This window comes from Pelophylax lessonae, assembly GCF_965119305.1.
Source record: "Pelophylax lessonae genome assembly, chromosome: 3".
Taxonomy (NCBI): Eukaryota; Metazoa; Chordata; class Amphibia; order Anura; family Ranidae; genus Pelophylax; species Pelophylax lessonae.
This window is the reverse complement of record NC_138770.1, coordinates 264740480-264754052: the sequence shown is the minus strand read 5'-3', so window position 1 is coordinate 264754052 and position 13573 is coordinate 264740480. Positions and strand designations below refer to the sequence as shown.

The window sequence follows — 13573 nt, the reverse complement described above, 5'->3', positions numbered from 1 at the left end:
GGCACCATTCCTCCTGGGAACACCAATGATGGGTCACTATTCCTCCCGGGAACACCAATGATGGGGCACTATTCCTCCCGGGAACACCAATGATGGGGCACTATTCCTCCCGGGAACACCAATGATGGGGCACTATGTTTCAATTCTGTTATTCCAAATGCTGAAATGTTTTCTTTGCTGACTCTTGCAAACACTTTTTAGCTATCAACCTGTACAGCCACCCTAATCCCCATTTCCGTAGGCTTTGGAATCCTTGAGCAAGTTTGGGAATAAAATCATTGAACGAAAGTAACATTGCAGGGCACGTAATGCTCCCAGTACTTTTATACCTTTAACTGCTTTTTTTTTTTAATTAAGCCGCTATATACTGTATATTATATGATAATAAACAATAAATCGGCGCAATAAACAATATATTGCAGTGAATTGTGTAAATCCTAATGGCAGCTTACAAAAAGTGCCTTTCACTAAACACAAAACAACAAAAAGAATCAATGCAGCGCCAAAACCCTATGAAATATTTGCTTAGCCGGATAAAATAGTTAATATTCCATATAAGGTGTAATATTCTAATAGAAAAATAAGTGAATTAAAACGTCCATATAGCACATATAGTGGGTCTTTCTATGCTCTCTATTTCACATCTCTGGCTGACACGGACGTTTTTAATCACTTATTTTTTTTTTTAATTAATAATCCTTATAAGGTACAATATTATAATAGAAAAATAAGTGAATAAAATGTCAGTGTCAGCCAGAGATGTGAAATAGGGAGCATAGAAAGACCCCACTATATGTGCTATATGTGCTTTACGGACGCTTTTAATCACTTATTTTTCTATTTATGATAATGCACCTTATAAGGAATATTAACTATTTTATCCAGCATATATTTATAAGCATATATTCCTCCCTCGATCTGATTGACTCCCTCACTGACGTCAGCAAGAAGGCGGAGAGGAAAGGAGGAGAGAGGGGGCGGTCACGTGAGAGCCGAGCGGCGCTCTGAGACACAGGGAGTGAGTGCACACAGCACTTGTACAAAGTGGACAGCACTGACAGGCAGGGAGGAAAGTCCTATACGCAGACCAACTAATTGACGGAGCAACTAATCGATAATACAAATAATTGAGGATGAATTTCATTATCGATTTAGTCGATTAGTTGTTTGAGCCCTTGTAAGTACCATTTGTGTAGAATTATTCTTTATGAAAAATATCTTTTAATAAATTTAACTTGAACATAAGAGTCACCAGCTGACACTTTTATGCACTCTTATGCAGCTGGTGGTTCTCAGGCCTTGCTGGCAAGGGCCACTTTGATCCTCAGTCATGATCGGTAAGTAATCAGAGTAGTTCCCTATCATGTGATAACAGGTAATCACATGCAGATGCCACTGCATCCTGAAAGTGGCAGTGTTTATCTGTTTAATACTGTATTGTCAAATACAATTACAGAATGTAAAAAAAAAATATTAAAAATGTTTTAATAATGCATTTTCTTAACATGTTTGTACATATGCCAGCTTATCATAAAGAAACAGTGTACTAAGTGAAACCCTTAAATGCCCATAAAAATGCATACAATACTTTAGGTATGTAAATTAGGCATAGAGTTAAACAACATATACTGATACTGGTCAATTTGGCCTGGACATCTAGGTTTCTGTTACCTCTGGTTATGGGAAGGTTACCTCAGATTCAAGTTTAAAATAATGCAGTGCAGCATCAATATTTCCAGTTTTTTGACTTCGAAGGTTTTCTCAAAACCTTGAAATTAGAGATGTCCTGTGGTATGTGGCGAAGCATGAAGTAGAAGAATGTTTATGGCCTCATGGTTGCAAGTAAATTGAATATTGTAAAAGAGTATTTGACTCCTTCCTGATGTATTCTGGAAATTTAGTGGCACTGATTGTTTCAAGTCATCAGACAAAATCTGCTAATCCATAAAACTTACCTGGGCCTAGAACGAACATTTTACCTATTTCATTTATTTGAATGAAGACAGTTGTGCAGTACCAGCTGGTGTTGTGTGGCAAAATGTTTCACTACTACTAATACACTAAAAGCAGAACTTCAACCAAACCACAAAATACACATATGAAATGGATATAATGTAAGCTGCCTTACTCACTAAAGGGTTTATCTACTTGACAAAACTCTGCACAATATATAGTCTCACCTTTATTTTTTGGTTAAAGGCCCATTCACACCATTGGATTTTGGGCACCCAGAAGCTGTTTGGAAGCAATTGTCTCCTGGCATTGCAATGTCAATTCTCCCCTCCCTCACCAGTGCTTCCATCTTCTTTCTCTTTTCCTTGAGGTTCAGAGACTTTGGTCTCTTAATTGGTAGGGATAATGTAACTTCCGCAGGTGAGTTGCCATGTCTAGGTACAGAAAGCTCCGCTCAGTGTTCTCAGGCTGACTTATAGAGAATAATGGCCAATCCGAGGTAAAGCCTGCCAACTTGTCATGATCTTATGGACACAGCAGGGTCTGTGCATAAAGACAGCAATGGCAGGTGACTTTAAACATAACAGGCAGGTCATGCTGTGAAAAAAACAACATTGTGGACAGCTAAAGGTTTCTTTTGTTTACTGCAAATAGGCATCCCAGATCTGTATCAAAAGCACAGCTACAATTTAGGCCTAAATGTTTCTATTTGCTTTTTTTTCTTAGACAAAGAGAAATATCAGTTTGGAGCCATGGAGAATGAACATACTGTAGCAGCATCCTCAACATCTCCAACAACTAGCACTTCTTCTACTTCCAATCCTCCTCCAATCTCTGTATACAGCAGCACAGATCGCCATGCAGTGCAGGTATGTCTCTGAACCCATTGTGCTAAACCAGTTTGAAAATTACAGATTACAAATGAAAGGCTGTTGTGTGTCTTATTCATTCAAGAGAAATGCATTGTTAAGACATCCAGTTTTTACTGATAAGCATATGTACTATTCATTAATTCTTCCAAAAAAGCATCATGAAAAAAAATCTTTCCCTGATGGCTTTAGAACAGGTTTGATTTCCATAGAAATTTAAAAAGGGATGACCTACTAGCTAGTCTAAGTAAATGGTGTTGCACCAGTAGGAGATCTTCCTTCCCCTCTATCTCTATAACTGTAGAATAAGTGCAGCAACTGGAGCATAAGTGGATCTAAACCCATTAATTCAAATGTTTCCCAAAAAACAGTTACATTCAAGGCATGCCATGAATGATAACTAACAGTTTCTTGTGCTTTCAACCAAACTGTCAATCCCTCAAATGGCTGGTGTCAAAACTGATCAGCAAAATGGCAACTGCAAATCAAACAGAGACTAAAATGGCAGCTTTCTTGGCAGTAAAAGATAAGAGAGTTTAGTTTTGGTTTAAGCAAATTGCCTTCCAGCATCCAACTAGGACCATGTGTGGCTTACTTACCACATGTTTACTCCTCTACTCTGACCTACTTGTCAGATGGGCATGGCTATGACTGTGCAATGCTGGGAAGTGGGGTCTGGCTTACCCACTGCACTGTGTATTCTTACAGGCTGTTACACTGTGAACATATGTCATGAGATGCAGAGAAGCCAGGTCATACTACCTAGCATAAGCCCATCTTAAAAGCTATGCCTTGCACCAGCCAGACATGGCAGTAAACCTTACCCACAAAGCTCCCCTATGCAGACCTACTTAAAGTTGAAGCCTTCTACAAATTACCAAGTAATGCAGCTGTTTTTTTTTTTTCTTTTCAAATTGTCATCAATGTACTAGTTATTTACCTTTTACTGTCTTCATTTTTTTTTTTGCTGTTTGTCTAAAAGTGGTAATAAAGACATTAATGTGGGGGAAGTAATCAGCCAAGAAAGCACTGGCCATGGCCTGCCCAATAATTAATGCCCACTACATAGTTTATTGCTGTAATGTTGCTGTGGGCGAGAGATGGGGGCTTGCTGATGTCTGTACTGTTCTGAATCACAGGGGATTTTTAATGGAGCGGCCACAGGCATTGTTTTACATGGGCTGTCAATAGGGGAAGATGCAAGCTATATTCGTTATAAAACCTTGTAGCCCTGAAGTAATCACTGTGAAATCACTATTTTCCAAACTTTTGTTGTCTGTAAGATGCCATAAATAATACCTAAGACCATTGCTTTATAGCATCTAGTCCTTTATAGCAGTTCCTATTTGACTGTCACCCTACATCACACCTTTAAGCTGGTCCCAATGCTGCAGAAAAGACTTCTGGACCTGTTCTTTTCATACTGGTGTGGTAGTGCAGTGTGTAGTACAGGTCTTTTTTGTTGACATAACCATGTTACTTAACAAGAATTTGCCATCAGAGAGATTTTACAATGTTACTCTGCAGCTTTATAGTGTAACTAAAATACCTATTTTTTTTAATGTCCCCTGGAATTTTAAAAACATACTTTCAATCCAAAGCTGTAGCCTGCAGTACATCTTCTTCTGCACAAGATGTCCTCAGTCACTCAATATGGAAGAGTGAGAAATGACTGAATGCATGGCTCTGTCCACAGAGCACAGTGCACTGCACTCAAAGTGTTATGATGCAGAGAGTGGAGTCAATGTCATTGCAAAGCACTGCTTTCTGCATCAATCAAGATCACCCATTGAGGGAGGAAGACTCAAGAGGAAGAGGACCCGGCATGTCATGGGCAGAAGACATAGGAATAAAATTAATAAAATAAAAGGCAAAACGTACTGCTACTGCTTTTTCATGCTTTGTTGCATCTTAGTGCTGTTGATCTCCTGATGCCTGTTTGCAGCCACTTCCTATCTATGTACATGCACATCAGCAATACTCCCATGGCATATCTTAGGGTGAGTTTCCTGATGGTGACAGCATTGGACCATGACTGTGTGATATGTGTTGAAACGACTACTTGTACTTTCCAGTAGAAGTCCATGTGACTGGGTGACAATGCAGGAGCACAAATTGTAGACGGGGAGAGAGTATTGTAGCCCCATAACAGGAAGTGCTTTAACATGGCCAATCGTGGCATAAATATCAGCTGTTACCTTGGTGAAAGCAGCAGATTCAAAGTTTACCTACACCAAAGAACAAAATGTAATGCAATTCAGCTTACCAGTCTTTAGTTGTGACCATTCGTTTCTTTTTACAGACTAAGAACATTTCAGCTAGTACACAAAATACCTGATGGTCTTAACAGAAATGCCATGTCCCTGTCACTTCCTGTGAGGTGACAATGTTATCTGCATTCTTAACTATATTCTGATAACTCCAAATCCACCCTCATGTGATAGAGAGAAAGAGAGGAGGACATACAGTGGGTATAGAAAAGAATCACCCCTTTTAAATATTGACATTGTGTTGCTTTTCAGCATGAAATTAAGACACAGTTTTTGTTTTATCCAACTGTATTTACTTAGTGCAGTGTATAACATCTAAGTGAAAGATATAATCTCTGCATGTCAGAAATAAAAAAAACAAAAACAGATTTGCTAAGTTAAAAAAAAGGATACCTCCCTCCTAAAAACGACTTGTAAACTCAATCAGGTGTCGCTAATCACCTTCTCAATGGTACACAAAGCCATTTGACTTTTAACTGTGATCAGCTGTGGTCATTTTGATTAGCTCAGCATGAAAAGAGCTTTCCTGGAGCATTTCAGTCCCTGGTAGTGCAACTGAAGCAAACAATCAACTATGGGTGGCAAGGCAATTTCAAAAGATATCCGGGATAAAGTTGTGGACAAATGCAAGTCAGGAGATGGATACAAAACAATCTCAAAGGCTTTATCAATGCCTAGAAGCACATTGAAGTCTATTATTAAGAAGTGGAAGGCATTTGGTACAACACAGACCCTCCTTGGAACAGGACGTTATGCCAAACTGGATGAAAGAGCCAGGAGGTAACTGGTCAGAGAGGCTACCAATAGGCCTACAGCAACTCTGAAGCAGTTGCAGGAATTTATAACAAAGAGTGGTCATTGTGTGCACGTGACAACAATATCACAAGTTCTCCACAAATGTGGCTTGTATGAGAGGGTTGCAAGAAAAAAGCCACTCTTCAAGAAAGGTCACATAGAGTTTTGACTGAGCTTTGCCAAACCACACCTTGAAGATTCTGAGGCCACATGGAAAAAGGTGTTCTGGTCAGATGAGACTAAAATGGAATTATTTGGCATCAACACCAAATTATATGTTTGGCAGAAATCCAATACAGCCCCCCATTCAAATAATACCATTCCTAAAGTAAAGCATGGAGGTGGTAACATCCTGTTATAAGGGGGTTTCTCTGCAGTAGGGACCTGAGCATTTATCAGGATAGAAGGAAAAAGGGATGGGACAAAATGCCATCAAATTCATGAGGAAAATCTGCTGCCCTCTGCCAGAAAGTTGTCGATGGAAAGAAGGTTTACCTTCCTACATGACAATGACCACACAGTGGTTAAAGGAGAAAAAGGTGAATGTCCTTGCATAGCTTAGTCAGAGCCCAGACCAAAACCCCACTGAAAATCTGTGGAATGACTTGAAGACTGCAGTCCACAAACAGTCACCATCAAATTTACCTGAAATTGAGCATTTCTGAAAAGAAGAGTGCAGCTATTGCAAAGTCTAAATGTGCAAAGGTAATAGAGACATATCCCAACAGACTAAAAGCTGTAATTAAAGCAAAATGTGGTTCAACAAAATACTGACACAAAGGGGTGATCCTTTTTCCAACTCAGTGATTCTGTTTTAGAATTTTGTTCTAACATTTTGGTGTTTTACCTTTCACTAGGATGTTATAAGTTGAATTGAGTAAATACAGCTGGATAAAAACCATGTCTGTCTTCATTCCAGGCTGAAAAACAACAAAATGTGATTATTTTAAAGGCGGTGATTCTTTTCTATACCCACTGTATTTATACTCCAAATCAGAAGAGCAGCCAAGGGTGACAACACTGCCACTTTTTAAATACAGTGGAGAGAGTGAACATAGTCACCGGGATAGGAAGTATGCTGCTGGCAGGAATTCCAGGTAAAAATCAGGAAGAAAAGTCTGAAAAAGAAAATTAATGCAGCCACCACCTCTAAGGACTAGTAAGCTGCAACCTATTACATTTTTTAAATTAGTTACACTTTATTAATCCTAAAAATTACTTTTGAATTTACTTTAATATGTTAAAACTTCCACCAGTACATTTTTATTTTGGGTAGAGCTAGAAAGGACCTTTGCCAGGTTTTTTTATTGCTGTGTTTGCCCCTTTTGAAAAGATCTTCATTATCTGTCAGGTCAGGAAGTGATGGGAAATTTCTCCAACAGAGACTTTGATAAAAGAGTATTTTCAGTAGTGTCTGAAAGGTTAGAACCTCTGAAAATTTTTTTTTATTGCTGTCTGTGACTTTCTGTCTCAGTGATACAAAATCCTATTTCTTGTATGGGGAATACAGAGACAAAAGGTGAGATAAAATCTCCATGAAGATTTTTTTTTTTTAGCACACACCTCCTGCACACCAATGCAATGCAGTGGTGTGAACTGGCCGCACCAGAGACAAGGCATTTTGCTTTCTCTTGTGGTGGAGGTGCTGTCAGACTGTGCTGGAATAGCCATCCAACGCACCTGGTGTAAATGGAATACCATTGCTACCAAATGTAGCATGAAGAGAACGGGCAGTTCATAGTTTTATCCACTAGGTGATGCTAGTAAACAATGTTGCCTAATAGAGGCAGCAGTTTTCTGGATAAACTGAAACACTAGAAAGCCTGGTGCAAAGAAAGAAAAACAACAGCTTCGGTCGGAGCCGCTGTACTAAGCATCCAACCTTAGTACAGCGATCTTCCCTGCTGTTCTTTTGTGTTCTGACAGGGGGGCGGCCTCCCCTCCAGAACACTCCGGACAACTCTCTCAGCCAGTTTGCTGAGTGTGCTGATTGAGAGCCGATCAGCTGCGGGTTTTCCAGCATGCTTGCTTGACAGAAGCTGGCCAAACAGCTGGCTTCTGTCAGACTGGCTGCCATACACATGGGCCAAATGTTGGCCAGTTTTTATTGAACCATCCAATGTCGCCCGACATTCGACCTGTGTGTACTGGTTGCTAGGCCTCATGCACACTAGACATTTTGCTAACTCTCCTAGACTCCTTTCATCCTGGTATCAGAGTTTTAGTGGGAAATAACACTTGACTCTTGTAAACTTGTGTAACGTGTTTAGGCACATTAGGCATGTCAAGCACTTGGCCAATAATTCATTTCATTGGCCAGAATAATCATTTATTCTGGCCATTGAAATGAATAAACACTCAAGCGCTAAATGTGCCTAGCGCTCAGGTGCGTTTAAGCATGTCAAGCATTTTTACTGCCAAAACTCAGCTGCTCCTGGACGCACTGGCAGTGGGGTTTTTTTCTCCCTCTAAAAGCCCCTGTCTCTAAACTTCTCTAAATGCCGATGTGTGATTGGACACATAGACTAACATGCAGGGGAGCAAAAAGAATTCTGGTTGGCTGCACATCCAGTAAAATCATCTTTATTTCAGCAATAATAAAATATATCCAAAAACACAAATGGAGGGGACCAGCATCACAGTTTAACCCGTTTCACGCTTCCTTAGTGCTTAATCATAGCTCACGTACAAAAGTCCACTATAAAGCTACAATATATATACATACTGTATGTAGCACTGCTCCCTAGGGAGCTGCTGAGTGTGGATTCCCCTGGGTTACCCATAGCAACAGTCTGTAAAACTTATCACTTTAAGACTTGGCTCAGACAATGAACAGTCCAGGAGATTTGGTTTTTTTTTGTGTTTTATTTTAGAACTTGGATGGGAGTATGGATGAGTGGGATACTCCAACTTGAACTATGCACAATTTCTGAGGACAACTGACTGTAGTGTGTGCAGCATGGCCGCTGCTTCACCTTGCCACTGAAGTGAAGTAGAAGATATGTTCCTGAATTAGCAGATATGTTCCTGAATGAATTCCTCTTCAGGGTCCTAACCTTGCACCCCCTTTCACACTTCCCGTGCATGCTAGCCCTTGTCCACTCACTCTCCACTGGAGTGGTCCCCTTCCTGGGCAGACCCCTGGCAAGCTTCCCGGTACTCATGGACACTGTTTTTCCCTGGGTTGCTCTGCCTTCAGCTCCACTCATCAATATCCTGGACCTCCTGGCTCAGCATCACACACTCGGTCCACTAGGCCGACTGCCTGTGACCTCCTTCCTTGCTGACAGGAGGAGAGACAGCTGTCATCCTCCTCCTGAGACCTGGCTTCCCGCCCAAAGACCTCCTGTTGCATGTGCCCCCGGTTTTTATGACCTATCCTAGAACGCACCACTGTTGTACCAACCCACTCGGACAGCCACAAAAGCCTGTGTGTCATTGGCTGGGTTTCCTCCACTGTCCAACAGGCTCTCCCATTGGATACAGTGGGGACACTCCCTCAGCCCAGATGAATCACACCCTGGACATATGTAACAGGCAGAACTAAAAATCAGGGTCCCCTGATAATCATATAGAGCTGCTAAGCTTTTACCAACCTAGCACCTACCTAGGAGGGTGCTACACATATATGCAACAATTACTTGTGATTGGAACAATCTTTGTGAAACGATTTGCAGCTGACAATAATTGGCATATGACCGCCCCTGTTTCGGGATGCAAATGCAGAAATTCTAACGTATAACAGATATAAAACATCATATAAATCATATAAAGAACAGACTGAACACAAATTTGAAAAAATGCCTATCAGGGGTTTTGACTTGCTAAAATAAAGGTGACTTTACTGCATGTGCAGCCAATCAAAATTATTTTTGCTCATTGGAATCTGTGATGGACGGGGCCAGCACCTGGTCTGTGTGTTCGTGGCAGAGATTGGAGACTGACCTAGAACAATGTTCACACATATCTAACACGCAGGGGAGTTTAGAGGCAAGAAAGAAAATGTTGTACGCCCCTAGGAGCAACAGAAAAAATGTCCAGTGTGCAAGAGGCCTTAGAGGACAAATGTCTCTCAGAGAATGACAGGCAAGGTAATACGTACCTGTTTATGTGTTGTACCACTGAATTAAATTGAAAGTAGGACACTGTATTTTTTTAAGAGCTTACAAATATCTGGACTAACCTAAACATGTAAAAAATATTACAACTGAGAATAACAATCTTTGCTAAAAAAAAAAAAAAAAATCTCTAATAAATTTTTATTTTTTATTTTCTGCTTATGTGATAGACTTGAAATTTGGTTGTGCACAAATTAGACATTCCCTGCAATAGTTGCGTTAATTTTGGTAATATTCTTTCAAAAATTTCAATAGGCTAAAGGGGTTTGAAGACTGCCCCTTATCTTATTACAGAGCAATATACTCAAAGAGACGATGTAAAATTTTAGATTTACGTGTGTAGTTCGATAAACCAAAACTTCAAACAATAGCTCTGGCGTGGCGGTTCCAACACAGTAAAGCATCCTTCAATGGACACCCAACTATAGCTCAAACTAAAGTAATACATAAGGCTGGGTTCACATATGTGCAGCGGCAGTTCACAGCATGGGATCCGGTGCATCCCTTTTCACGAAATCCGGTGCGATTCCGGCCTGAATTTTTGCTTGAATTTGCACCTGAACCGGACCTAAAGACGCACAGGGACCCTTCTGCAATCCGGACTGCGGCCATCCCAGACATGTGTGAGCCGGCTCCATTGAGAGCCTGTCACACTCTCCTGTCATGCAAATTGGATGCGGAGAAACCCACATCCAGTTTGCATATATGTAAACCCAGCCCAGACCAAAACCGGATGAAAGAGTCCAAGATCAATGTAATTGTTGGTAAAAAAAAAAAGTCATTGTAACGGATCAACCTGCACCCCGACCGGGCACCTCCGTTGACGGATGCTCCTAGTGCTTCCCGAGGGCTCCAAGCACTACATCAGACACCGTAACCGCCTCAGACCCCACGAACTGCCGCAGCTTGGTTAGGGTCTCGCCGTCCCCTACCCACCCTGGACCTACGACAAGGCTCCAGGTTCCCGTGGGTGAACCTCTCTTTCCCTAGAGAGTGCAGCAGAACAAGCTCTTACACAAGCTTTTACAAAAGCTTAGTGATTATCCAAGGGAATATGGAAGACCATAGCAATCCCTTGTAGCATATTCCCCCAATAAGAGACAGGACTCTAGATTGAGGGTGAACTAGCTCAACTTTATTGAACAAGAAAACAGACTTAATTACAGTTTTCTCCCACAAGGTTACCGCCCAGGTGGACCTTGTTGAGGCCTGGACGTGACATTCACAATCCAATAGAAACAGGGTTTTACACTCAGTCATTCCCATACAGTGTACACAACCCCTTCCCTGTGGCTGAATACATTATCTTATACAGATGAAAGTGTATACAGGAACAGAATTAAACCTAAACAAATTATCTGGCCATCTGGGCAGAACAATGTGGGGTCATTAACATTAGACAATGGGATGGCACAATCCACATTCCCTCGCTATACACAAACAATAGGACAAGGCTGCCAGCGACAGTCTGTGTGTCTCTTTCACATTGAAGCTAGAATACACATTATCTCATTACACAAACAATAGTGAAAACCTGTCTGACATTGAGGGATATGTAATACACACATTATTTAGGAATTACAGATTTCATGGCAATGGGAATAAATCTTCATATTTCTATATGAAGATATTGCTGACCAATAGGACTGTCCCATTTGAAGCAATTCAAACCATTAATTATCTGTTTTTCACTCCTAGTGACGGTTAGTACCATCACAGTCATATAAGAGCAATCAATGTGTTTTTGGGGCAACACCATTCTCCCTCATCAGGGTTTCAAGGGTAAACAATTTCCAAATAAAACAAAAAAATAACATAGCATATACAATTGCGACACAAATAATATTGTGATTAAATGTTATTAAAAATCACCTTTCCTTTTCAATCTGTAGCACTGTCATTTTCTGTAAAATGTATTGCAATATGGCCACCTGTCATTTCCTGAGTACGTGATTGGCAGACTGATTTTCCCAGAAGTCCACACTAAGATACACATTTGATTTTAAGCATCCCCCTACAACAAAAATGTCATATTTGGTGAGATACTCTCAAAGGCAAATCATGTCTAAAGGGATTAAGACCCAGCCACTTTTCCTTATTATAGCCCTGCAGGTGCAGCAGCTGATTGATAAATATAAAACCACTCAGATTCACTCTGCACATGGAGGGCCAGTTCACACCACTGCTGTCCAGTGCATTTTTTTTTTTTTTAATTTTCTGAATTGAAAAAGCATAGATAGTAGATTATAAAGTTTGCAATGGCATAGTTCACACCAGTGAGGTCAGTTCCAGTTGCGTTTCAGTTCCAGAAAAAAAGTAGAACGTGCTGCATTTTTTCTGCAGTGGACTGTAGTGGAACACGGTAAAACACCTCAAAAACATACCGGAATGCACCTAGACGCACTGGAACACACATGTCCTTATTTAAGGTTAAGAAAAAAGAGGTGGTATGTATTGGACTGCATTAAAAATGCACCAAAAACGCGCTGGAACACATCAAAAACATGCATGCAGAAAAGCATCCGGACTGCATTTCTATGGTGTGAACTGGCCAAGACACAGACAAACACACAGCTATTTCTTCAGAAAAACAAAAGGTAGGAATCTGCAACAAAGTTTGTTAAAATCCCTGCATTATACACAGATCACACCCAGAGGGGAATTTTTTTTCCTCAACAAAAGTGGAGTTAATCTTAAGGGCCCTTTCACACGGGCGCTCCGTATGTCCGCAAATCATCCTATTTTTTTGCGGATGATTTGCGGACATAATGTAAGTCTATGGCATTGCGCATGTCAGCGGATGACCATCCACTGACATCCGATTTTCTTCCTGTCAGTTCTGTTCCGTTTTTTGGAACGGAACAGAACCCTATTTTTGTTCCGTTCAAAAAACGGAAAGGAAGGAAAATCGGATGTCAGCGGTGTCATCCGCTGACATCCGCAATCCCCATAGACTTACATTATGTCCGCATATCATCCGCAAACGGATGGGATGATATGCGGGCATACGGAGCGGATGACACAAATGTCATCCACTCCGTGAAAAAAAAAAAAAAAAGGACCGCAGCGGAGCTTTCACACGGAGCGGCCGTGTGAAAGAGCCCTTACACAGGATAAAACTCAGGGGACTCAGAGAAAACAGTGACTTCACTAATCTATATTAGAACCAGTATTAAGCTCTCTACATGGAGGTACAACTTGACAGCAGTTGCTGAGCAGCTTTTCTTTTACAACACCGAGATTGCTGGGGTGCTGGTAAAGAAAGAAAACGCTTGCATTTACTAGTTAGTTTGAGAAAGATCAAGCAGCTGCCCACATGGATATCTTAGGAACAGTAAAATTGGCCTTACACTGTTATGTTTTTTCATCCCCCCCACCGATGGGACAATGTAATCTTGCAGTGGCACCCACCGCTGTTAGAATTCATTGATGAGCAGCTAAAGCCGCTGATCACGGAGAATTTCCAACATGTCCCTTCGAAAGAAATCTTTCAAACTATCGACTTCTGTGGAATGGGGACAGCCACACACTGAGTGAAATTCAGCCCATCCTCGCTGAAACTGCTGTA

General features: G+C 40.9%; 1 protein-coding gene across 1 annotated transcript in view; it reads left to right on the top strand.

The window, feature by feature from the left end:
- Positions 1 to 13573, top strand: part of PHC3 (polyhomeotic homolog 3) — a 179695-nt gene that overhangs the window by 20273 nt on the left and 145849 nt on the right. The window contains exon 2 of the mRNA XM_082249149.1: positions 2680 to 2822. Within this exon, the coding sequence (XP_082105275.1) occupies positions 2706 to 2822 (117 nt within the window). The 5' untranslated portion in view covers positions 2680 to 2705. The remainder of the gene's footprint in view (positions 1 to 2679; positions 2823 to 13573) is intronic.